This window comes from Polypterus senegalus, chromosome 18 (assembly GCF_016835505.1).
Source record: "Polypterus senegalus isolate Bchr_013 chromosome 18, ASM1683550v1, whole genome shotgun sequence".
NCBI lineage: Eukaryota > Metazoa > Chordata > Cladistia > Polypteriformes > Polypteridae > Polypterus > Polypterus senegalus.
The window spans coordinates 14,827,495-14,852,818 of record NC_053171.1 but is presented as its reverse complement, the minus strand read 5'-3'; the positions used below and the strand labels follow the sequence as shown (position 1 = coordinate 14,852,818).

The 25,324-nt window shown below is 40.1% G+C and overlaps 1 protein-coding gene across 1 annotated transcript in view; it reads left to right on the top strand.

Annotated features, from left to right (window-relative positions):
- The window catches only part of zbtb1 (zinc finger and BTB domain containing 1), a 32,765-nt gene extending 7,924 nt beyond the window's left edge, over positions 1-24,841 (top strand). Inside the window, exon 2 of the mRNA XM_039741312.1 lies at positions 21,956-24,841. Coding sequence (XP_039597246.1) covers positions 21,980-24,055 — 2,076 coding nt within the window. The 5' untranslated portion in view covers positions 21,956-21,979 and the 3' untranslated portion in view covers positions 24,056-24,841. The remainder of the gene's footprint in view (positions 1-21,955) is intronic.
- Positions 24,842-25,324: the final 483 nt, after the last annotated feature.

Below are 25,324 nucleotides of genomic sequence, written 5' to 3'. Positions count from 1 at the left end.
TGAACCTTGAAACCAGAAGTTATGAGGTGACATTGGACAACACTGCTGCATTTGAAAATAAAAATACATATTTTATAGCCAGCCTTTTAATATTGACCATACAGGTGTGAATGGAAAGGAGCAAACAGCTTTTGTTACATGCGTATTGTCATTACTGCTAGATTGTAGTGTCATTCTAAAAATGAGACAAATAAGAAGCAGCACTGAGGCATATTGTATATATCACAGTTAATTTACAGAGACTTGAACTTACTTTCCAGTTTATTGCTGTCTTTATGGAATGTGTATGTTTTCTTCAACTCTGCTGGAGTATTTTCCAGTTTCCCAGTTTACATATATGTAGGTTAAATGATGATTTTAAATGTCTTGATGTGCGTGAGTGTAGTTGTTAGCATGAGGGTGCCCTGTAATGGATGGTGTCCCGCCTACAATTTGTTCAGTTCTACCAACCAGGATAAAGTCGATCCTGGTGACGTTTCATGGAATAGTCAGGTTGATAAAGTGGTTGGTGCAAACTGTAACCAAGAAAGCAAGTTTTTAAAATGAAAACAAAATACATAAATAACGCAAAGGGACTATGTGGTCCTAAAAAGATGGATATCAATATAATTAGTCATTTTTTATACCAGGTTTTCTTGGTCCGGGTGTTTAAATGGCAGTAATCAGCATTCACAAAACACTCGAGATTTTTTTTCTAAAAAATCTGAATGAATTGGCATTGAAAGAAGGTGAAAATGTAATGCCATCAATAGTTAAAAGCAGAAATTGGCCACCATTTAGTCATTCGATATTTGTGCCACTGCTACCCTCAATGTTCATTGTCATTGTTATGCCCATTACATTTTACTATTAAAATTTTGTAATTTGGGTGTTGAGAAAATATCTTTTGGTGATAAAAAGCCGTCTATTATTTAATGAATCATATTATATAAAATGAGATTGTAGAAAAAACACACTTGTCACTTCAAATGTTATCCTGTGTTTATATAAAGACAATAATTGTTTCTTCATGGGATAATTGGATTTTTGTCTTAACTCAAAATCCATTGGATATTTTCCAGAAATGTATGTGTTTATTTTATTGTTAAATATTTCATGCCTAAAATTGCTGTAATAATTCCTTTATTATTTTATGTCATTCTTTAGAGCCCCCATACCTCTTAGCCTAAGGAGTGATTAAAATCCAAGTATATTCCAGATTTACCCAGGGCTTTAAATGTAGTTAATATTCCAGTGTTTTTACATTCTAGTATACGAAGTATAAGGAAAGTATTGGAATCGTTCAAAAATTCGATGTCAGGATTTTGATGAATCTCAACATTTTGGACCTCCATGAGTCTGAAAATACCATTTTTGGAATTCTGTCTGTCTGTGTGTAAATATGATAACCTGAGTACGCTTTCAGATAGGTCAACCAAATTTTTGCATACAAATATTAGGTACGAAATGTAGATTTCTATCAACTTTTGAGCTATTTTTTGCTAACCAGAAGTGGTACTTTACCTTTTATTCATTCAGCTGCAGAGTCTGATTTATTCAACTTGAATTTTATAATTGTTCAATATATTATCAATTTGATTTGATTTGTTGTTGATGGTTCTTTAATGTACATAATATAAAAAATATAATCATTGTCTTGTGGTTTACTCCTCAAATATCCATCCCCATATCTGAGTACAGTAATCCCTCATTTATCGCGGGAGATTGGTTCCAAGGCCGGCCGCAATAACTGAATTTCCGCAAAGTAGGGACACCATATTTATTTAATTATTTATCGTGTATTTGGACGTTTTTAAACCCTCCCTGTACTGTTTACAACCCACCCTTTACTCTAGTAATAACAGGGACAACTGTTAAGCAATATGAAATCGGTAGGTAAGTTTACAGTTACTGTATAGCGAAGTACACGTACCTATATATGACGTGATGATGGTGATGAATATACTGTGCAGTAAAAATGATGACGATGAAGGTGATGATGACTTTTACTGCGCAGCCGATGACTGTATTTTACGTCTCTTCAGACGGCGGTGCCATTTGCTGGGGCACCTCTTCCACGGTTTCCGAAGCTGTATCCGTAGTAGTAGTAGGAACTGGCTCTTTTTTGCGAGGCTGCAAAAACATTGTGATCGGCAGTTGCTGCCACTGCTTCTTTTTCCGGTCGAAGAGCAGCTTGTAGGCGGTCATGACTTCGTCGACATTGTTGCAAAATTGGACCGATCGAACCATATCGTCGTCCCATTCCTGTGACCACTCTTGCAGATCCTTAGCCAGTCTGCAACCACAGCTGCGAACGTTCTCCCTTTTTCAACATATCAGTTTCACCTTCTCAGCGATCGTCATCATTCTTCATTGGCTTTTAGGCTCAGCACCAACATTGGAAGAAGGAGCACGTTTGGGAGCCATTGCAGGGGGTGAAAATTGAAGCGAAGTTCAACACAAAGAAACCACAAAAAAAATCACACACAGTACAGTGTAACGGAAACCGCTCGGCGAGAAAGCTTGAAGCAAAATGGCCGCGACAGAGAGACAAGGGGAGGTACTGTGGGATTTGGGCATCAGTCAAAGCACCAATCACGGGCCCGATTAGAAAGCAGGAAGCTGTGATTTTTCGTCTCCCTCCCATGTACCAATCACAGCCCGTGTTACAACGCACTTAGTCACCGAACTTGTCTTGTTGTTCTTAGACTAGGAAATACTACTACTATATTTAAAAACCCGCAAAGTCGTGAATCCGCGAAAAGTGAACCGCGAAGTAGCGAGGGATTACTGTATACCAGAAAGTTGAGGGGAGACCACTCCAAATTTCTTTTTATTGCTGCTGATTGATGCCTTTGAATACAGTGTTTTATAAAATCCCATGCTGTCACTTGTACTCAAAAATGTGAGTGCTATAAGTAGAGTGAGTGGTCGTTTGAGGTCTTTGTTGACTGATAGCTTTTGAGGCACGAAAAGCAAAGCTTTGTTTACCTGTTCTACCTTTGGTGACTTCACGTATTCACAATTTTACAATTAATTTTAGAGTCAATAACCATTTATATGAGAGGTGTGTTGCTTTCATGTTTTTGTCAGTAATTACATTTAAATGTTTTTTTGGCAAAATTGCCCGTATGCCTGAATATTTTGTGTTTCCAGATTTGTTGTGCTGGTCACAATATGGTCACTTTTCTGTTATATATATTTGGAATTGAAATGTAGCTCTTGTGTGACCCCTTTGAGTGACAGATAAAGGAAAGATCTGTTTACAGTTCTATTACTATACCTACAATGTACCATATTCATGTTATTGGAACAGTATGACAGCTTTTGAAAATGTTTTTGAAAACAATGTTAAGTATTTTTCAGAGGTTCCCTGATGAGTTTTGGAATAAGAAACAAGGGAAAGAGTAAACATTCCAATTTCTTCCTATGTCAAATTAACAGATTTAAATCTACGTATCTTATACTTTAATGTTAAAAAGATACACAAATAATTAATTCATCCCTCAATATATAAATCTGCTTAATCTAATTATATACTGTAGTCATGCAGCTTCAAGGCTCATTTAGCACAAACCCTGGTGAAGACACTTTTACATGGCAAAGCACATTCATAGAAAGTTTCTTACTCTAAGCCAAGCTGGAATCGCCAAATAACTTAACGTACATGCCTATCAAATGTGTTAAGCAATACTCCGCCGAAAAATCAGTAGTTCGAGTTCGTGCCGCTCATGGCTGGGCGGTGCTGCTATTTTCCGCCCTCCAACATATCTGAATATCCATCCATCCATTATCCATACTTATCACGGGGGTCTGCTGGAGCCAATCCCAGACAACACAGGGCGCAAGGCAGGAAACAAACCCTGGGCAGGGCGCCAGCCCACCACAGGGCACACACACACACACCAAGCACACACCAGGGACAATTTAGAATCGCCAATGCACCTAACCTGTATGTTTTTGGACTGTGGGAGGAAACCCACTCAGACACGGGGAAAACATGCAGACTCCACGCAGGGAGGACCCAGGAAGCAAACCTGGGTCTCCTAACTGCGAGGCAGCATCGCTACTCACTGCGTCACCGTGCTGCCCCATCTGAATATGTTAACCTATTTAAATAGAAAATTAAAATAATGTATAGGGAAAAATTAAGATAAATTTTGCATAGCTTTATTCATATATAGAGAAACAGCAATAATTTTTCACATATAATTATTTATAAGCATCGACTAGACAAGAATACAGTTTAGACGCACTGATAAGCCGTGTTCTGATTATTAGTTTAATATAATTACGCTGTGAAAACCAGAACCAGTGTAGTGTACAAGTGAGAGGTGGGGATGTTTTCTACGCAGAGCAAGAACGCATTTGGATTGATAACGAAACAAAATTATAAATTGTAAATTAGTTGTTTATCTTCCTAGAAATTATTATCATTGTAATGTTTATGTATATTTTTGTTATTGCCTCATACATTTTAACTGCTGTGTCTGATGCCGTCACTGAAGGTCAGTCTGAAAATTATTTTTGAAGCATTTGTGGATAAAAATCTGAGAATTTTACTCTTTTCATTCCTGAGTGATATTTTTCCCGAACCCTGCTGCTTACACATGAATTGTACTGAGCCTTTTGGCCAATAATGCCACCCCCAAAAATGTGCCGCCTGGGGCGAACCGCCCTTTGCTGCGCCACTGCCAAAAATTATCTTTTTTTTTTTTTTTATCTGTTACTTACTTAGTGTTGTTTGTAATGATGGCAGAGAAAAACATTTAATCTCATGCTTTCAGGGACAATGGAGATAACAAAATTCCTGACATAATGAACTTCAATAGGTCCACATTAAACAGCAAAAAAAATACCAAAACACCCATGGAAAAGAAAAATCTCAAATTACTCGTGTTGCATAATCCACATATCAGGTATGCAGTCATGTGCTTATAATGCTCCAAAGACATGCCTAAAGATTTCTTAAATAAATCACATTTGGAAAATCATCTTGTGAATGAGAGGAGAATGCATTCAGACAAGAAGAAAATTTTGAATTGAAGCTGCACTCGTGGTGGGCACACTGTAATCAGCGCACACACTCCCAACCTCCTCCTCGCCTCGCCCATCGTACATCGCTCAGGAGCCATGCCCAGTAATAGCCCATTCTTTGGCTACTATGACGCTTCATGTGATATCAGCATTACAGAGGGTGGTCTGAGAGGGGTGTCAAATTAGAGATTAAAAATATAAACAGACCCAGTGAAAGCAATGTTAGTTGGGCAGTCTACCTCGTACAGTATGTGTGCATATGCACGGTGCTTAAACGGGCAGACGGGTCAGTTGACAGGTGCAGGTTCATAAACTGCAGTTGAAAAACCAGGAAGTGTATCGTCTGTGTCTTAATTGCTAACAGATGAGGGGAGGAGCAGATCTTCAATTCGGAAGCTTGATCAAAAATGAATGGCAACCTGGCCACCTCATTTAATTGAGTGGCAAAAAAAAAAGCAATAAACTTTAAAGAAATAAACAGTCGTTCAGGGGCACAGGAAGGCAAAAGGAACGAATAGCCAATCTGGCTCTGTTTCAGTAGGCATGACTGGGGTGCTTTGTCTTGTTGAAGGCTCGGCTCACAAAGTAATAATAACTCTTTACATTTTTATAGCACTTTTTTCACGACTCAAAGAGCTTTACGCTGTGAGTGGGGAGTCACCACCAATGTGATGTGACGGCAACCATTTTTGTGCCAGTATGCTCTCCACACATTAGGTGTTAGGTGGCAAAACAACAACAACAACAACAACATTTATTTATATAGCACATTTTCATACAAACAGTAGCTCAAAGTGCTTTACATATTAAAGAATAGAAAAATGAAAGACACAATTATAAAACAAAATAAATCAACATTAACATCGAATAAGAGTAAGGTTCAATGGCCAGGGGGGACAGAAAAAACAAAAAAACTCCAGACGGCTGGAGAAAAAATAAAATCTGTAGGGATTCCAGACCATGAGACCGCCCAGTCCTCTCTGGGCATTCTACCTAACATAAATGAAACAGTCCTCTTTGGATTTAGGGTTCTCACGGAAGGGCTTGATGATGATGATGGTCACGTAGACTTCTGCCTTTTAATCCATCCATCATTGTTGGAGCATCATGAAGCTTTGAGTAGGTGGAGGTGGCGCAGGCCACCACCACAAAGAAACCGGAAAAAGAAACAGAAAAGAGAGTAGGGGTCAGTACCGATTTTAGAGCCACCATGAATAGTTATTTTGAGGAGATTGAACATATAGAGTATCAGGATTAAGTTAAATTACGATTAAAATGAAGTTATAAAAAGGCCATGTTAAAGTAATGTGTTTTCAGCAGTGTTTTAAAGTGCTCTACTGTATCAGCCTGGCGAATTCCTATTGGCAGGCTATTCCAGATTTTAGGTGCATAACAGCAGAAGGCCGCCTCACCACTTCTTTTAAGTTTTGTTCTTGGAATTCTAAGGAGACACTCATTTGAGGATCTGAGGTTACGATTTGGAATATAAGGTGTCAGACATTCCGATATATAAGATGGGTGAGATTATTGAAGGCTTTATAAACCATAAGCAGAATTTTAAAGTCAATTCTGAATGACACAGGTAACCAGTGTAGTGACATCAAAACTGGTGTGATGTGTTTGGATTTTCTTTTCCTAGTTAGGATTCTAGCAGCTGCATTCTGCACTAGTTGCAAACGATTTATATCTTTTGGGTAGTCCTGAGAGGAGTGCGTTACAGTAATCTAGTCGACTGAAAACAAACGCGTGAACTAATTTCTCAGCATCTTTCAGTGATATAAGCGGTCTAACTTTACTTATGTTTCTTAAGTGAAAAAATGCTGTCCTAGTGATCTGATTAATATGTGATTTAAAATTCCGATTACAGTCAACAATCACCCCTAAGCTTTTTACCTCCGTCTTGACTTTTAATCCTAATGTATCCAGTTTATTTCTAATAGCCTCATTGTATCCATTATTGCTGATCACTAAAATTTCAGTTTTCTCTTTATTTAACTTGAGAAAGTTACTATTCATCCATTCTGAGATACAAGTCAGACATTCTGTTAGTGAATCAATAGAATCAGGGTCATCAGGTGCTATTGATAAGTACAGCTGTGTGTCATCAGCATAGCTGTGGTAGCTCACGTTGTGCCCTGAGATAATCTGACCTAACGGAAGCATGTAGATTAAAATGGTGAGAGACAGTTAGCCAGTTAGTGACGGGATGATTAGGGAGTGACAGATAATTTAGGCAGGATATTGAGATAAACCCTACTGTTTTTGAAAGATGCCCAGAGATCTTTCATGACCACAGAGAGTCAGGACATCGGTTTTACGTCTCCTCTGAAGGATAGCGCCAATTTTTGCAGCAGAACATGTAAAAAGTCTTTATCACTGCACTGAGGCATTGGAATCCACACATTGGCCGTTTTTTATATGCTCCTGCCTGGTATGGGTGGGACGTTTTTGAGTGACGGGAGTGTGGTCAGTCTTCTCTAAGCTGCGAAAGAAGAGACAACAACAACAGCACCCTCTCTCATTCCCGGGTGGTACTGTATACCTGATCAGAGCGAAGCAGCAGCAACAACAACAACAACATTTATTTATACAGCACATTTTCATACAAATGATATAGCTACAGGATGAAAAAAAGACAAAATATAAAAATAAAACTAGGCAAAACTAATTAACATAGATTAAAAGTAAGGTCCAATGACCAGGGAGGACAGAAAAAAATAAAACAAAAAAAAAAAAACTCCAGATAGCTGGAGAAAAAAAAAAAAAAAAAATCTGCAGGGGTTCCGAGACCACCCAGCCACCACTAGGCATTCTACCTGACATCAATGAACTCGATCAATCCTCATGGTTTTCAGGCTTCCCATGGAAGAACTTGATGATGATGGTCATGTGGACACCTGGCCTTCAATCCATCAAGATAGGAACAGCATGGTGCTTTGATCGGGTGGTGGTGGCACAGATCGCCACCACAGAAATCCGGAAAAAAAATAGCAAGGTGATCTTCAGTCACGCATGTGTGACACCAGCAGTCACATTTTGCATTTTTCTTTCTTACTTTTTGACACTAAAATGGCACACTTACCCCAAAGCCAGATAAGTTCAATATATCAGAATACTCCGTCCATCCATTTTCCAACCCACTGAATCCGAACACAGGGTCACGGGGGTCTGCTGGAGCCAATCCCAGCCAACACAGGGCACAAGGCTGGAACCAATCCCGGGCAGGGTGCCAACCCACCGCAGGACACACACAAACACACCCACGCCAATTTTGAATCGCCAATCCACCTAACCTGCATGTCTTTGGACTGTGGGAGGAGAAAACCCACGCAGACGCGAACATGCAAACTCCACGCAGGTAGGACCCCGGAAGTGAACCCAGGTCTCTTAACTAACTGCGAGGCAGCAGCACTACCACTGCGCCACCGTGCCGACCTAGCAGAATACTTTTTTACTGAATTAAAATCATTGGAAGGATGATTATAGAATGTAATCACAAAATACCAATTGAATTGACACAAAACAAATATTACAGTCTGATTGATAGCCCATGTTATTTGTTGCAATTGATCACCTGCCTCTAAAGAGGCCAATCTCTTCTGCAACTCATGCATTATTCTTCATAATTTATTTTTTTCTCAAAGCAGGGTCTAGCTAAGCCAGTGGTCTCTAGCTTATTCCATTTATTACAGTGTTTAGAAGTCTAAGTTAATTATTGCAACAAATTCACTAATCGTCAGATTCCTGGGTTGAAATACTCAACTGAACGTACTGTGGTATGTAATGGGCAAAATCACAAGAGCATGTGTGACATACAAGGGTGCAGCTGGCACTCATTTGAAACATGACAGGAGAAGGTTCTGTGTGAGGGAATAAATAGCAGTGGTGCCTGGAAAATATGATTTAAAGTCAGTGTACATAACTGAGTACCACCCTTGTTTCTGGAGCCCAGGAATCCAATTCTCCAGAAAGGAAGCCAATTTTATTTCCTAAAGATGCAAAATATTGGCAGTGAGTCTCAGTCAGAAGATGGTAGGCCGTTACTCTTTATAGTGCAAAGCATACTGCCTGGATGTAGGTCGTGGACTCTTATCTATAGTGTAGGGCTCTTGTTTAAGAATGAATGGCACCTATAAAAAGTCACTAGGGACTTAGCATGGAGTTATCTAACTAAAACAAAACAAAAAAAAAATATGGTAAAGTTATTCCCACGCTGAAAGAAAGAATGCTTCAGATTCAACATTTCCGTTTTGTAGCCTTAATCAGCTGAAATGTCACATCGCTAACCTACTTTCCTTTTTCAGTGTGGGAATAACATTTGCTTTATTTTCCTTTTGAAGGAGTTTTTCACTCAGCCCATTAAAAAAAAACCACACAACACACAGCTGTTTGATATATTAAAGGAACTTCACCAAAGACTGACACCAGTTATGCCAGACCCTGCTTAATTAAATTAAGATAATTGTTTATATTTTAGCTTTGCTGCCAGGACTCTAATTTCTATGTTATCAGTATAAGTGTTGTATTTTTATTATGAAGCATCAGTTTGTGAGTATCATTTACAAGTACACATTTAACATTATGGTTAATAAGTTTGGTTCAATTTATAGTTTTCTGAGGCTGTTTTTTCCATCATGGAGAATTTCCAGTGGGCATAAGTCAGGACACAGTTGTACACTCACTGCCTTTCTCTTTCTCATACCAAGCCAGTTTCGAATGACCTTTTTTTCCTTTTAAAGATGCATGCTGAGACACCTTTTCACTAATTTCATCCATTTTCTTAAACCGCTTATTCAGTACAGGGCAGTGGGAAACCTGGAGCCTATCCCAGCAGTCACAGGGCACAAGGCAGGAACTGCTCCTGGACAGGGCACTAGACCATTGCAGGGTGAACACACACACCTACACACACGGGCCAATTTAATGTTACTCGTTCACATGATCTGCAAGTCTTTGGACTGTGGGAGGAAAGTGGAGCGAATGGAGAACACTCATTTGGATATGGGAAGAACATGCAAACTCCATGCTGGCAGCACCTGGACACAACCCCCAGTCTTCTGATTGTGAAGCAGCAACACTAGCACTGTGCCACTGTGCTGCTCAAAGGTGTATATGAAAAATTGTAAAGTACAACATACTGGAGAGTGGAGAAGTGTTGGGTGTTGTACAGACTTGTAAGCGAGATTATCCCTGTACTCTGTACATATGTAGTATTACTAGATAGATAAATAGATAGATAGATGTGAAAGGCACTATATGATTGATAGATAGATAGATAGATAGATAGATGTGAAAGGCACTATATCATAGATAGATAGATAGATAGATAGATGTAAAAGGCACTATATGATAGATAGATAGATAGATGTGAAAGGCAGTATATAATAGATAGATATAAAAGGCACTATATAATGATAGATAGATGTGAAAGGCGCTATATGGTAGATAGATAGATAGATGTGAAAGGCACTATATAATGATAGATAGATGTGAAAGGCACTATATAATAGATAGATAGATGTGAAAGGCACTATATGATAGATAAATAGATATGAAAGGCACCATATGATAGATAGATAGAGCGATATGAAATGCACTATATGATAGATAGATAGATGTGAAAGGCACTATATAATAGATAGAGAGATATGAAATGCACTATATGATAGATAGATAGATATGAAAGGCACTATATAATGATAGATAGATGTGAAAGGCGCTATATGGTAGATAGATAAATAGATAGAACATTATCCCCATAGGGAAATTTGCCTTTTTACAGAAGATCTTTAAATAAATAAATAAATACATAAATAGGTAGATAAATAAATGAATATACATACACACTATGGTCTGAGCTCACACCAGAATAACTTAAAGGCAAGAACATTTAAAAGATAGAAAACCTCCAACTTGGTTGTCACATTCATATTGAGGAGTAATGCAGGCTTATTGGTGTAAATTGGTAATAAAGGAGCTACTGCTACTACTACAAGTGCTGAGTTAAAGAAGTGTCTGAAGGCTGAAACCACTAACACAACCTTAGAAATCAAATGCTGGTTTATTAAATTAATAAATATATTTTGGTTTTATTTGCTGCCATGCTACTTATTTGTATGCTATCTGTATAGATGCTACATTTTAATCATTAAACATATGCTTATCACTATCAATTATGAATCTCAAACTACATTTTTAACATTCTGGTTAGTTAATTTGATCAATCCTTTTTATTTTCTAAGGCAGTTTTTTTCCATTGTGTGGGAATTGAAGCATTTCCTGGCAACAGATGGAATAAGACAGGACACAATTGCGCACACATACTCTTTTATACCAAACCAGTTTAGAATTGCTGGTAAATGTACATGTCTTTGGGTTGTGGGAAGAAAAACAAAAACTGGGATGAAATCTGTATGAATGTAAGCAAAGTGTAAACTCCACTTAGGCAGTTCGCGGGATGGCTGCTTTTTATGTTACGAAGCAAAATAGTTTTAACAACTTCATGCCATGCTTGTTATGAGCAGTCCCACTTGTGGATCTGATGCCAACACCTCTTGTTTAACAGCTTCTCCAGGCGCTAAAGGAAGTGTCACGTACCCCGGAAGGCTTCTTTGTTAAGTACAAGGGTGGTGCTGTCATTACTCAAGCTGTGACAAGCTCCAGTTAACATTATAATTCCCCACTAAAAATCTTCTTTCTGGCCTTATTTGAGGGGTATCCAGGTGGCAGTGTAGTCAGAATTTAAAGGCGTGTGAAATGGTGGTCTGTGAGTTACTTTATGCCATTTTTTCCAGGTCGATGGTTGACCAAGCACCCCTTTAGTTAGCTCATGCAGAACTTCACATTTAGGTAGTCCTGTTGGGGTCACTAAGGTGGGGTTTGTCATTTGTTTATTGAACATGTTGTTTTGCTCCCTTTGCTCATCTCGTTGAATTTTTTTTTTAGTAAAATTTTCTTTCTTCTGAATTTTTAAACTGTCCTTTGCGTTTTATTGCAATTTATATTGGCAAAGAGACACTACCCCTGTTACAGTAGCTTTCAAGTGTAAATATATAATACCTTGGCTTACAAAACAACTTCTTTAGCACACCAAGTGCATGGCAGCTTTTTGGATGTTTTTTATATGTGCTTATTCATTGTTATTTTTACTTTCACAACTATGCAGTAACACTGTTAGTTTCTTTATATAGTGCAGTTCTGTTTGCTTTACATAAAAGTGTCTTGCAAAGAACAGGGCGTTCAGCCATATAGCCGTTTAGAACCTAATTCACTTTGTCTGTCCAGAATTGCGTTGGCTTTAGATCTTCAAGTCTCAAACCTGCTAACCTCAGCTACACTGCTAGATTGCCAGGTTTTTGTGTGAAGCAAGATTCTGCAACATTTATATAATATATTTAGTTATGCAGCTTCCATTTGTGTTCATGTGACCTTGTTAAAAATGTTTTTTAACATGACCTCTGGTATCTACTTATTTCCAATTTACATTTATGTACTACTAGCTGTACCCCACGGCTCTACCTGTGTACTAGTGAAACAGGGCAAACTTTAAAAATCAATAAAAAAAAAAATGTAATCATTTGTATTGAGAAGAATTTATATTGATAGCATTTACATCCGAGGGCCTTTTGATATGCAATATTTTTGATTTTGTTATCAGGGGCAAGAATGTAGCTGTAATCTCTTTGCCAAAAATGTAAAACGTTGCCAAGGTATCTCTGGCCAAGCGGAAGGTAGGTTCGCTCCATCGTCAAATGTTGCCACTGTATCTGATGGTGTTCAGCTCTGACGGGAGAGCGTCCCCTGCATGGGGAGAAAAGGAAGTGGCCGTGATATCTGCCAATGAGCAGGTACCCTCTAAAACACACATAGCTGTGATCTCTCTGTCATAAATGTCAAACGTTACTCCTTAACAATCTGTAGATGATAATGTCTGCTGAACAAATACAGTGGTGTGAAAAACTATTTGCCCCCTTCCTGATTTCTTATTCTTTTGCATGTTTGTCACACAAAATGTTTCTGATCATCAAACACATTTAACCATTAGTCAAATATAACACAAGTAAACACAAAATGCAGTTTTTAAATGATGGTTTTTATTATTTAGGGAGAAAAAATCCAAACCTACATGGCCCTGTGTGAAAAAGTAATTGCCCCTTGTTAAAAAATAACCTAACTGTGGTGTATCACACCTGAGTTCAATTTCCTAGGCCACCCCCAGGCCTGATTACTGCCACACCTGTTTCAATCAAGAAATCACTTCAATAGGAGCTGCCTGACACAGAGAAGTAGACCAAAAGCACCTCAAAAGCTAGACATCATGCCAAGATCCAAAGAAATTCAGGAACAAATGAGAACAGAAGTAATTGAGATCTATCAGTCTGGTAAAGGTTATAAAGCCATTTCTAAAGCTTTGGGACTCCAGCGAACCACAGTGAGAGCCATTATCCACAAATGGCAAAAACATGGAACAGTGGTGAACCTTCCCAGGAGTGGCCGGCCGACCAAAATTACCCCAAGAGCACAGAGACGACTCATCCGAGAGGTCACAAAAGACCCCAGGACAACGTCTAAAGAACTGCAGGCCTCACTTGCCTCAATTAAGGTCAGTGTTCACGACTCCACCATAAGAAAGAGACTGGGCAAAACGGCCTGCATGGCAGATTTCCAAGACGCAAACCACTGTTAAGCAAAAGAACATTAGGGCTCGTCTCAATTTTGCTAAGAAACATCTCAATGATTGCCAAGACTTTTGGGAAAATACCTTGTGGACTGATGAGACAAAAGTTGAACTTTTGGAAGGCAAATGTCCCGCTACATCTGGCGTAAAAGGAACACAGCATTTCAGAAAAGAACATCATACCAACAGTAAAATATGGTGGTGGTAGTGTGATGGTCTGGGGTTGTTTTGCTGCTTCAGGACCTGGAAGGCTTGCTGTGATAGATGGAACCATGAATTCTACTGTCTACCAAAAATCCTGAAGGAGAATGTCCGCCATCTGTTCGTCAACTCAAGCTGAAGCGATCTTGGGTGCTGCAACAGGACAATGACCCAAAACACACCAGCAAATCCACCTCTGAATGGCTGAAGAAAAACAAAATGAAGACTTTGGAGTGGCCTAGTCAAAGTCCTGACCTGAATCCAATTGAGATGCTATGGCATGACCTTAAAAAGGCGGTTCATGCTAGAAAACCCTCAAATAAAGCTGAATTACAACAATTCTGCAAAGATGAGTGGGCCAAAATTCCTCCCAGCGCTGTAAAAGACTCATTGCAAGTTATCGCAAACGCTTGATTGCAGTTATTGCTGCTAAGGGTGGCCCAACCAGTTATTAGGTTCAGGGGGCAATTACTTTTTCACACAGGGCCATGTAGGTTTGGATTTTTTTCTCCCTAAATAATAAAACCATCATTTAAAACTGCATTTTGTGTTTACTTGTGTTATATTTGACTAATGGTTAAATGTGTTTGATGATCAGAAACATTTTGTGTGACAAACATGCAAAAGAATAAGAAATCAGGAAGGGGGCAAATAGTTTTTCATACCACTGTAGGTGTCACTAGCTAAACGGAGGCAAGGTGCACTCCAACACGTGCGACTCGAACGGAGGCTGGCACATCCCGCCCCGCCCTGCGCCCGGCTCCCTACTCCTGCTCTCCTCGGTCCGCAGCCACTCTCTTGGATTCGCACAAATAAATTGGTGCCGCAACCGAACTATAATACTTAGCGCAATGAGAGGAGTCGCAAAATCAACTGGAAGGTTCAAGCAAATTATAGAAAAAAAACCCGATCTAAATCCATTAAGTATTTCCCTTGTGAAAAGCGGACAAACATTCAAACAGACAGTCAGACATTGGATTTTATATATAAAGAGATGCTTTTATCAGCTGTTCTTTTCATCTTAGTTTGCAGTGAGAAGTCAAGCAAAATGACACCTTTTATTGGCTAACAAAAAAGATGTAATCATCTCGCCTGAAGAAGGGGCCTGAGTTGCCTCGAAAGCTTGCATATTGTAATCTTTCTAGTTAGCCAATAAAAGATGCCATTTTGCTTGACTTCTCACTACGTTCATAACGGCTAACACAGTACAACACCCTAGTATCTTAGTTTGCCTAGAATGAAATCCTCATGATTTCCTCCTAGCTGATTTCCTTCTTTCATAGATTACATCTTGTAGTTTTCCTTTGACATTTCTCCTACGACGTAATGTACCATGGAGACTAAAATTTGGCCTCACAAGTTTGTCATTTGCTAAAGTACATCATCTGTTAATATCAGCACCAGTTCTGACGTTTATAGAAATCAGCCTTTAATTGCTTTTCTACACTGTTGGGTTTTGATTGAGGCCAACAGGACTTCTGAGTTCTTTTCATAAGTTGTATTGTCTTAACTTCAAACCCAACTTGTGTAATTTAAGTGATGTTTCACCCTCCTATGTTTGTCCAGGTTAATTTTTAGCAAATTTGCCAGCAATAAATAATCTGAGCATCCACCTAACTTTGTGTCATTTGTAGCCAATTTGTCAATTTATCTATATAGCACATTTAAAACAACATAGGACTGCAGTGGGCTGGCACCCTGCCCGGGGTTTGTTTCCTGCCTTGCGCCCTGTGTTGGCTGGGATTGGCTCCAGCAGATCCCCGTGACCCTGTAGTTAGGATATAGCGGGTTGGAAAATGGATGGATGGATGGAAAACAACATAGGAATGCTGAGGCCAAAGTGCTTTACAATAATAGAATAAAAAGAAAACATACGAATAACATAAATAGAAATAAAATATATGAACAAAAATAAATAATAAATAGAAGTAATGTTATGTAATCACAATGAGGAGACCATCAGTATTACTGAAGGTTACAGAACGGAAGTGAATAGAAATGAGTCTTTAATCTCGTTTGAATTGTAGACGACTCCTTTATGTGATGAGGTAAAGAGATCCACAGGCGAGGCTGCACAAGTCCTGTCTGTCCCCCTTAGTTTGACACTCGGTATGAGGGACAACAAGAGACAACTGACCAGAAGATCTAAGCACCTCTGGATGGCTGGTGTAAAACACACAGTTCAGATAAATAGGCAGGAGCCGAGCCCATGTAAAGATTTAAAAACTAGCAACAAGATTTTAAAATCAGTTCAAAAACTGACAGGCAGCCAGTTTAAAGAAGCTAATATCGGAGAAACAGAATCAGACTTTCTTGCCTCAATCAGAAAGCGAGCGGCAGCATTCTGGACCAACTGTAACCTGCGTATCAGAGATTTACTAATCCCACAATACAGCGAGTTGTAGTAATCAAGGCGAGAAAAGATAAAAGCAGGAGTAGCTTTCTCAAGATCCCTAGAAGATACAAAAGGCTTGATCTTACCTAATAGACAAAGCTGGAAAAATCAACTCTTGACTACAGAATTAACTTGTTTCTCAAAAGAGAGGTTACTGTCAAAGATAACACCAAGATTGTGGACTTGAGGTTTGCAAAAGACAGAGAAAGAGCCGAGAAGTCCAAGACCAATTTGGGCTTTAGCTGATGGACCCACGATAAGCACTTCCATTTTATTTTGATTCAGATCAAGAAAATGATTCGCCATCCAGGATCTTAGTTCAGAAAGACAGTTGTGCAGTTGATTCATTGCAGAGTTGCAGATGGGAATATAAACTTGAGTATCATCAGCATAGCAGTGAAAAGAAATGTTCAATTTCCTAAAAATAGCTAAGGTGAAGGTATATAGAGAATAAAATAGGACCCAAAATGGATCCCCGAGCAACACCATACTGTATTTAAGAGTAGACAAAAAGGTTTGTATGAACAACTGTAGATTTGCATATGAGTATGTCCTTTGATAATCCCTGCACTTAATCTCCTTTTTTCTGCTTTTTCCCTGTTGTTCATTTTAAATTTCGGTGAAGCCTTTTGAGCATTGGAAGGGAGCTGTAGGAAATTAAAGGGAAGGAGCTGGAAATTAAAGGGAAGGAGCTGGAAATTAAAGGGAAGTGCATTTAAAACTGAAGCCAGGAAGCACTTCTTTATGCAAAGTGTCGTGGGACTCAGGAACAAACTACCGAGACGTAGATGAAGCAGAAACCTTGACAACCATTAAGAATAATCTGGATAAGTTATCTGGACAGTTTAGCCGTTAGCTAAACAAACGGGCTTGATGGACTGATTGGTCTTCTCTCGTTTGTTAAATGTATTATTATTGTTAGTGGTACAACTTTGGATGACATTCAACTATTTGTTAACTTAACAATTTTGAAGTACCTTCCAAAACATGAATATCAAGGGATTGTGTATTTAATGGCTACTAACTACATTGAGAACTCAGTTATCTGCCTCCTGAAAATGATATCCTGTATAATGATTATCTTCTTATAGAATACGCTACCGTGGCTGTCCGTTTGTCTGTCCAGGATTTTAAATCACCTGTAGCTTGCAAACCTTTTTGACCAATTTGGTACACATACACGAGGTGTGTCTATTAAATACCGAGACTGTTTAAATAATTCACCTTTATTTATATGTATTACAAATTGAATGCTTGTCCCCTTCAATATGCTCCCCATTTGCACTAATACATTGCTGCAGTCTTGTTTTCCACTGGTCGAAGGCATGGAGCAAATCAATTTCTGTCAGCTGTTTTAACTCATCCGCCATTTTCTTCTTTACAGCATTAACTGACTCAAAACGTGTCCCTTTAAGCAATGATTTAACTTTTGGGAAAAGAAAAGATAAAAGTCGCACAATGCTAAATCGGGCAAATATGGAGGATGTTCAAGTGTAGTAATGTGCTTGTCGGTCAAAAACTGCTTTACAGAAAGTTCTGTGCGAGCAGGCGCATTGTCCTGGCATTTCCCACAGTTGTGGCCGTTTCTTTCTGACGTTTTCTCTCATCTTTATCAAAACTTCCTTATAATAATGCTGGTTAACTGTTGTGCCTTCTGGAACCCATTCTTCCAAAATTACACCCTTGATATCGAAAAACACAATGAGCATGGCTTTGAATTTTGACTTGCTTTGACGAGCTTTTTTCATTCTTGGTGATGACGGTGTTTTCCAGTGCATTGAGTGTCTCTTGAACTTAGCATTTTTTCGGCACACTACAGAAAACACAGCCAAACTAAATGGCGACTCACAATCAACTGAGCGTCATTGAGTGTTGCTGCTTGTCATGGAGGTTCAGACATGTTCAAGGTCACCACGCATACAGTTATAACCGGTTCTGACTGCTTTGTTTACTAGGTGGAATCACAGTCTCGTTATTTAATAGACATACCTCGTACTACATGACGTCTACTATATGCTTTTGGGGTGATGATTGACCTCCAAGGTTATTCCTCTTTTTATTTTTATTTTATTTTATTGTAGAATCAACTCTTGGCAGTGGCCATCAGGGCGGCCGTGTGGCGCATACGTACGGGTGCCGTTCTCATTCCTACCACCTTCATCGTCACTTCCCCAACCTCTTCATATCTTAAATCATTCTTGAGGCAGATTGAAGACTTAAGTGCCAGCTTAAGTGAAAAATTAAGAAAAACGTACTAAGTAATTGCAACACAAACACTGACTTAATCAGTTTTAATGTGAAAAGATGGTGACGAAAGAAGAGAAGCAGCAGGCCGCTAAGGTGGAGAAAAGAAGAGCTGCTCAGGAAGCAGCAAGCGCATCAACCTCTGAGCAAACGAATGTTTTGTTTTGTTAAGGGTAAATTTCGCACAAAAATTAGGACGTTTTTCTTTACACAAAGAACGATAGACACTTGGAATAAGCTACCAAGTAGTGTGGTAGACAGTAAGACGTTAGGGACTTTCAAAACTCGACTTGATTTTTTCTTGGAGGAAATAAGTGGATAGGACTGGCGAGCTTTGTTGGGCTGAATGGCCTGTTCTCGTTTAGATTGTTCTGATGTTCTAATGAATGATAAACGTACAGAGAAAGAGGACGAAAACTAGGAACGCTCAAGTCGGGTGTATTCACTGCATGTTATTGTGTGTGCAGTGCACCGTTACTGGTAGCACATAATTCTGTTTTCTGTCTTCGGGGTTGTTTCTTGCCTTTGGATGGGCTCCAGCTAGCACTGTCCTGGACTGGATTAAACAGGTTGTGCAATGAATGGGTCAATGCATCACTCTCCATGATCTTTTCATTGTTTAACCCTCACAATATCTTCAAGTGTTGATTCAATGCAGTGACCTCTGGGTCTTCTTTGACCAATCCTGACACACCTTTTTTAGATTTTTCACTCTACAAACATATTTTAATATCGATTGACCATTTTAACCTGTAGTACTGCTGATCTGAAGTTTTTCAGTGGGAAGGATGACATTTAGATGATTTTTGTGGGTTGTTTACAACAAACTATCCTAAATGCAGTGGAAATTCAATAAAATCAATGTGGTGTCAAAACTGACCCAAAAGACACGGCAAGGTTAGAATGTTTTAGAAACTATGCAAAATATGGGATGCTTAATTTCTTTTTGCTGTTGATTAACTTAGGGCAGTGTTTCTCAAATAGTGTCCGTCAAGGGGGGGAACATGCTTTTTTATTTTTCTTTTAAATTTTTTTTTAATTTAGAATGCACTTTAAATCTTTTCTGTTACATTTAATAAAGCTATTCTTTGTTGTAAATTGGTCCATATTTCTTTCTTTTTTTAATCTCTTATACGTTAATAAGGATACAGTGTTATGCAGAGGTGTACTTATAACAATTTTATAGACAAATGATACTATTTATAACAATTTTATAGACAAATGATACTATTTATAGTCGCGCGGGGGGCGCGAGATGTTTTCTTCTTCCTAGGGGGGGCATGACAGAAAATAATTGAGAAGCACTGACTTAGGGTAATGTAGGAAAAGTCACAAAGTTTCATCTTTTCCTGAAGAAGGGACCCAAGTTGCCTTGAAGGCTTGCATATTATGATCTTTTTAGTTAGCCAATAAAAAGGGGTAACTTTGCTTGATTTCGCACTACATTCATTATGGCTAACACGGCACAACACCCTAGTATCCTGAACAGATGAAATTTAGAAAGCTTTTACTGATTTCAAACATAAAAATAAGTTCAAATTCAATCTAAAGGCATTGTAAAAGTTAATATGACCAAAATGATCCCTGTAGTTACTGACTCATTATTGGTCAAAACATCAGAAAAATAAGAATCAACTGTGTACTATTTCCATTGCAGTACATTTTATTTCCCCAATGTCAGCCTTAACACATTTCATCTTCTTGACCACAGTCTTACCTCTACACAAAATGTTGTTTGTATTTGTGAGATTGAATAATATGGCATTGATTACCGGAGTACCATGTGTATAATAATTGCCGTTCTCTAACAATAATTTACCACACGTATCTCTACCACATCCATGATCCTGCGACGCTGAGTCAGCTTGAATACCCAGCTGTGTGTACATATAGACACCTCTTTGAATTTAACCTTTGATGCACTGGATTCTTCTCCACAGCTAGTCTGTTACTATTGAGAGACATTCATGTACAGGACTGCAGAGTCGATACATAAAACCTTCGACGCCGGTTTCATTATGGTGCCACCGACTCCGACTCGACTATTTGTAATTTAAGACGATACACAGTACTGGTCAAAAGCTTGTGTTCCCCCAGACATTTTCATATTTTTGATAGAAATTGATACCTTTTTATCAAGATACCATTAAATTGATTTAAAAATATAGCCAACACATTACTAGTGTGTATAATGGCTATTACTGCTTGAAATGACTGATTTTTAAATTTATCATTCACAAATGCCTGCAAAGCCCCATTTTCAGCAGCCATCCCTTCAGTGTCCAAATGGTCAACTCCCTTGGCTTATCCTTAATTAGTCCTGTGTTAATTGGACTTAATGTTCAGACTGTTGTGGTGGCCTGTCTCTTTATCTTACTCCACTGGAGGAATTCTAACCCACATTCCATTAGGCTTTGTGAAAAACAACGGCCTGTTTTACCTGGCCTGTTAAAATTAGACATACTGGAAAATGACTTTATAAGAAAAAGAATAAGAAACATCTTCAGGATCTGGTAGACACGCTGCTGATTTTCATGGAGAGTCTTTGGAAAACCCTGTTTTACTTGCTGTGTGTTTTTTTCAATTGTTTGAGTTATGCATTGTTATTAAATTAAATGAAATCAACGTAATAATCTGGCAAGCAATTATTAATGCTGTACTAAATTAATTTTGAATGGTGAACCTCTGCTGACCTTTACGATTCCTCAGTATATTTTCGTGATTATTTCATATGAAATTTTGTGATTTATTGCTCCCCGATGGATATGTGAGAGTTTTGTTTGATGAAGATGTCGTTTTGTAGGTCTGACTGACTTGTTAGATGCCGATTATTATAAATGCATCCATCCATCCTCTTCCGCTTATCCGGGGTCGGGTCGCGGAGGCAGCAGCTTGAGCAGAGAGGCCCAGACTTCCCTCTCCCCGGCCACTTCTTCCAGCTCTTCCGGAGAATCCCATGCGTTCCCAGGCCAGCCGGGAGACATAGTCCCTCCAGCGTGTCCTGAGTCTTCCCCGGGGCCTCCTCCCGGTTGGACGTGCCCGGAACACCTCACCAGGGAGGCGTCCAGGAGGCATCCTGATCAGATGCCCGAGCCACCTCATCTGACTCCTCTCGATGCGGAGGAGCAGCGGCTCTATTCTGAGGCCCTCCCGGATGACTGAGCTTCTCAACCTATCTTTAAGGGAAAGCCCAGACACCCTGCGGAGGAAACTCATTTCAGCCGCTTGTATTCGCAATCTTGTTCTTTCGGTCACTAAATAAATATAAATATAAATGCATGTAAAACTAAGATAAATGATGTTAAAAAGTGGATAGGTAAATGGATAAATGGCAGGATATTGAACCCCTTATATTTTATAGTGGCTACAACTACGTATTTTCTTATTGGTTTTTCTGTTTGTTTTTTCTTTCCGCCCAATAGGAGAAGACCTGCTCCCTTCACATCATGCCCAGGCCAAACCACAGTGAACATGTCCTTCAGCAGCTGAATAACCAGCGAGAATGGGGCTTTCTTTGTGACTGCTGCATAGCTATTGGGGACATCTACTTCCGTGCTCATAAAGCAGTTCTGGCTGCGTGCAGTTCCTATTTCCGAATGATGTTTATCAAAGATCAACAAGTCATGGCCCGTCTCAACCTAAGCAACTTGCAGATCAGCGCAGAATGTTTCGACCTCATCTTACAGCTGATGTACCTTGGGAGAATTGTGGTGGGGCCTTATGAGTTTGAGGAACTGAAGGCTGCCATGACTTACTTGCAGCTCTATTATATTCCTGAATCCCTTGAGGATCTTAAAGACATCACGGGGGTGAATCTAGATGTATCTTCGTGCGTGGGCCCTGCCAACAGTAAAATGCTCTTCGGAGTCCGCATGTATGAGCATCAGAGACGTAGCAGCGGAGAAGCAGAACATTTGCAGCCAGCCACGAGCTCGACATCTACTGTGCAAAGCAGCAGCTGCAGCAGCAATGGCAGCAGAGCAATGGAAGAGATAACCCTTCCCCTGGTGACTCCCTTATTGGATGGCATGAATGACCAGCCGTGTGACCTGCGTAAAAAGCCTTCTGGGAAGAGCTCAACCTTCAAAGAGCGCCCCAGATTTGGACGAACTTACACCTGCGATGACTGCGGCTTTGTTTTCAGCTGTGAGAAGCTGTTGATTGAGCACATCCTAACCTGCACCAACAGAAAGGCATTTTCAACGCCCAAGCTGGGTACAAGTGGGGACAACGACTTCAGCAAGACTGAGAGCTCCGCTTCAGAGTCTTCAGAAGAGCAGAGCATTGTTTATAAAATGGACACGGTCTGGCCAGAGCAGAAACCGGATGGTGAAAATCAAAGCGGTGAAACGGTTATTAAAGCAGTCCGACTGGTAGGAGATGGCACCCAACCTTTGGTGCGAAGCGGCCTCCTTGTTAAAAGTGAACCAGAGGAAGCGTCTGCCCTGGATTTGGGAGATATTAAAGTGGTTCAGGTTACTGATAACTGCATGGATGGCTGCATTCAGAACGATGGATACAATGTTGAGGTGAAGGAATGTCATTTGTACGTAAAAGAGAAGGAAGTCGGTCGTTCCGTGAAGGACGACAGAAGCGGCGACCTCTTTGAAGTTCAGTTATCGAAGAAGGAAAATAAGGCAAGTTTAATGCAAAAGCCACCTGTGAAGGAAGAAACTGCAGATATAGCCTGCATTACTTGCGAGGTGTGTGGCGTATCACTTCTGGAGGAAGACCAGTCCTCCCATTACATAGCCTGTCACATGGGCCACATTTGTGCCTGTGGAAAATGTGGCCAGATATTAATCAAAGGCAGGCAGTTGCAAGAGCACGCCCAAAACTGTGGCGAAACACAGGATCTTGAGACCGATGTCTTGGTCGAAGAGCCCATTTGCGAAGATAAGCCCTTGTTGGATGACACTGATATGTTTGACAGTGACATCATCAGCTCCTGTCAGATATACAAGGATGGACAATTTGTCTTCCGCTGTCCACACTGTGGCCAACATTTTGAAAACGAGAAGTCGATTGTAGAGCATATTTCCAAGTGCACGGAGCAGGAGGTGCTGAGGAATTCCTTAGTGGAAGAGAGTGAGCGGGACCACCGGAGAAAGCACTTCTGCAGTATCTGCGGTAAGGGTTTTTACCAGCGATGCCACCTTCGAGAACATTATACCGTTCACACAAGAGAGAAACAGTTCACGTGCCAGACTTGCGGAAAGCAGTTCTTGCGAGAACGCCAATTGCGGCTGCACAACGACATGCATAAGGGGATGGCCCGGTACTTGTGCCCTGTCTGCGACCAAGGGACATTCCTCAAGCATGATCACGTGCGTCACATGATCTCGCACCTGTCGGCTGGGGAAACGATATGTCAAGTGTGCTTCCAGATCTTTCCTAACAACGACCAACTGGAGCAACACATGGATGTGCATTTGTACATCTGCGGAGTGTGTGGGGAGAAATTCCGCTTGAGGAAAGACATGAGGAGTCATTACAATACTAAGCACACCAAAAAATTCTGACCTCATTGTGCAGCGAGGAACAATTGGAAACATGAAATGTGAAAGAAAAGGAAAAAAAAAAAACTGGATGTGTTTTGCACATTCGTGGTAATCAAGAATATCTTTTTTGTTGTATTTTAACATATGACATCTTGTGCCGAAAGCTTTAAACAGTTGCAACAAAGTGAACTTTTCCCCTGTTTTTAATAAGTAAAATTAATGGTAGTCCCCGAGGCTTGGCCTTTAATTCTTCTTGTGTTGTTGTGTTCACGTGGCAGCTTGGATTGTGCTGGTTTTGGTGATGACACCCTCCGCGTCACCGCATCATCTGGTGTTTACTAGGAGGCTCCACGGGGGCCCGAGTGCCGAAATGAACTGTCGGAAGTGTGAACTGCCAATGTTACGTTAAAAGTGACACAGTTGTCACAAGTTGTCATTCCTTGGAATGGCGCATGTCGGTGCCGTCCCATTATAATTCTCAGCCACGGTGCCATATTTAAAATGACTGTACAGTTTCAAAGGCCACGTTCCTTCACTGCTGACTCACCTCAGTGTCTTAGCGCCTCTAGGAGGCGCTCCTGCTCAGTGCCACCTTCTGTAGAAAAGCCAACGTTGAATGATTAACGGTCAGTGTGTCCTTCTGTGGGTTCTCGCTGATGTTTGCTGTCATCTGATGAATTCTGAGTTGACTTTGCCAGCCCTGTCCTTTTATTATTTTTTTTTTTTTGCTGTCTGCTTCTGTTTTAAACATTTATGTTCACTTTCTTGGTATCAAAATGAAATGCTCTTAATAAAAATCCAAAAGAGCGTTAGGTGTGAAGCATTTCTTAAAGTAGCCAGCACCTTTGTTTTACGTGCCCGCCTATGTATTCGTGCCGCCCTAAGCAGCATTTAACGAGGACCTTGAACAGATGTGTTTGACAGGCAAGCAAACTGAACTAAACACGAGCTCAATGGGGGTGCGCAGCCTTCAGGTTATGTAGGAGGTCGTCGAGGGCTCTCTGATGTCGACCGGTGTGCGGGCAGGTGACTACTAGACCGTGGAGGTAAGCAGATCTTGAGACCACAAGGGGACGCCAGAGAGCCCCAGACACAGTATACCACCACGCGTTGTATGGATAAAGGACAGTTACTCCACAGAGCACCTTTACAGACCTCTTCACAGTAATGTGCCACAATTATACAATAAATGAATACTTCCTTCCCTCCTCCACTGCGTGTTGCCCGTTGCCTTCCGACTCTGACTCATCTGGGAGGCCCTTCCCCGACATCACCCTCTATTGGAATGTT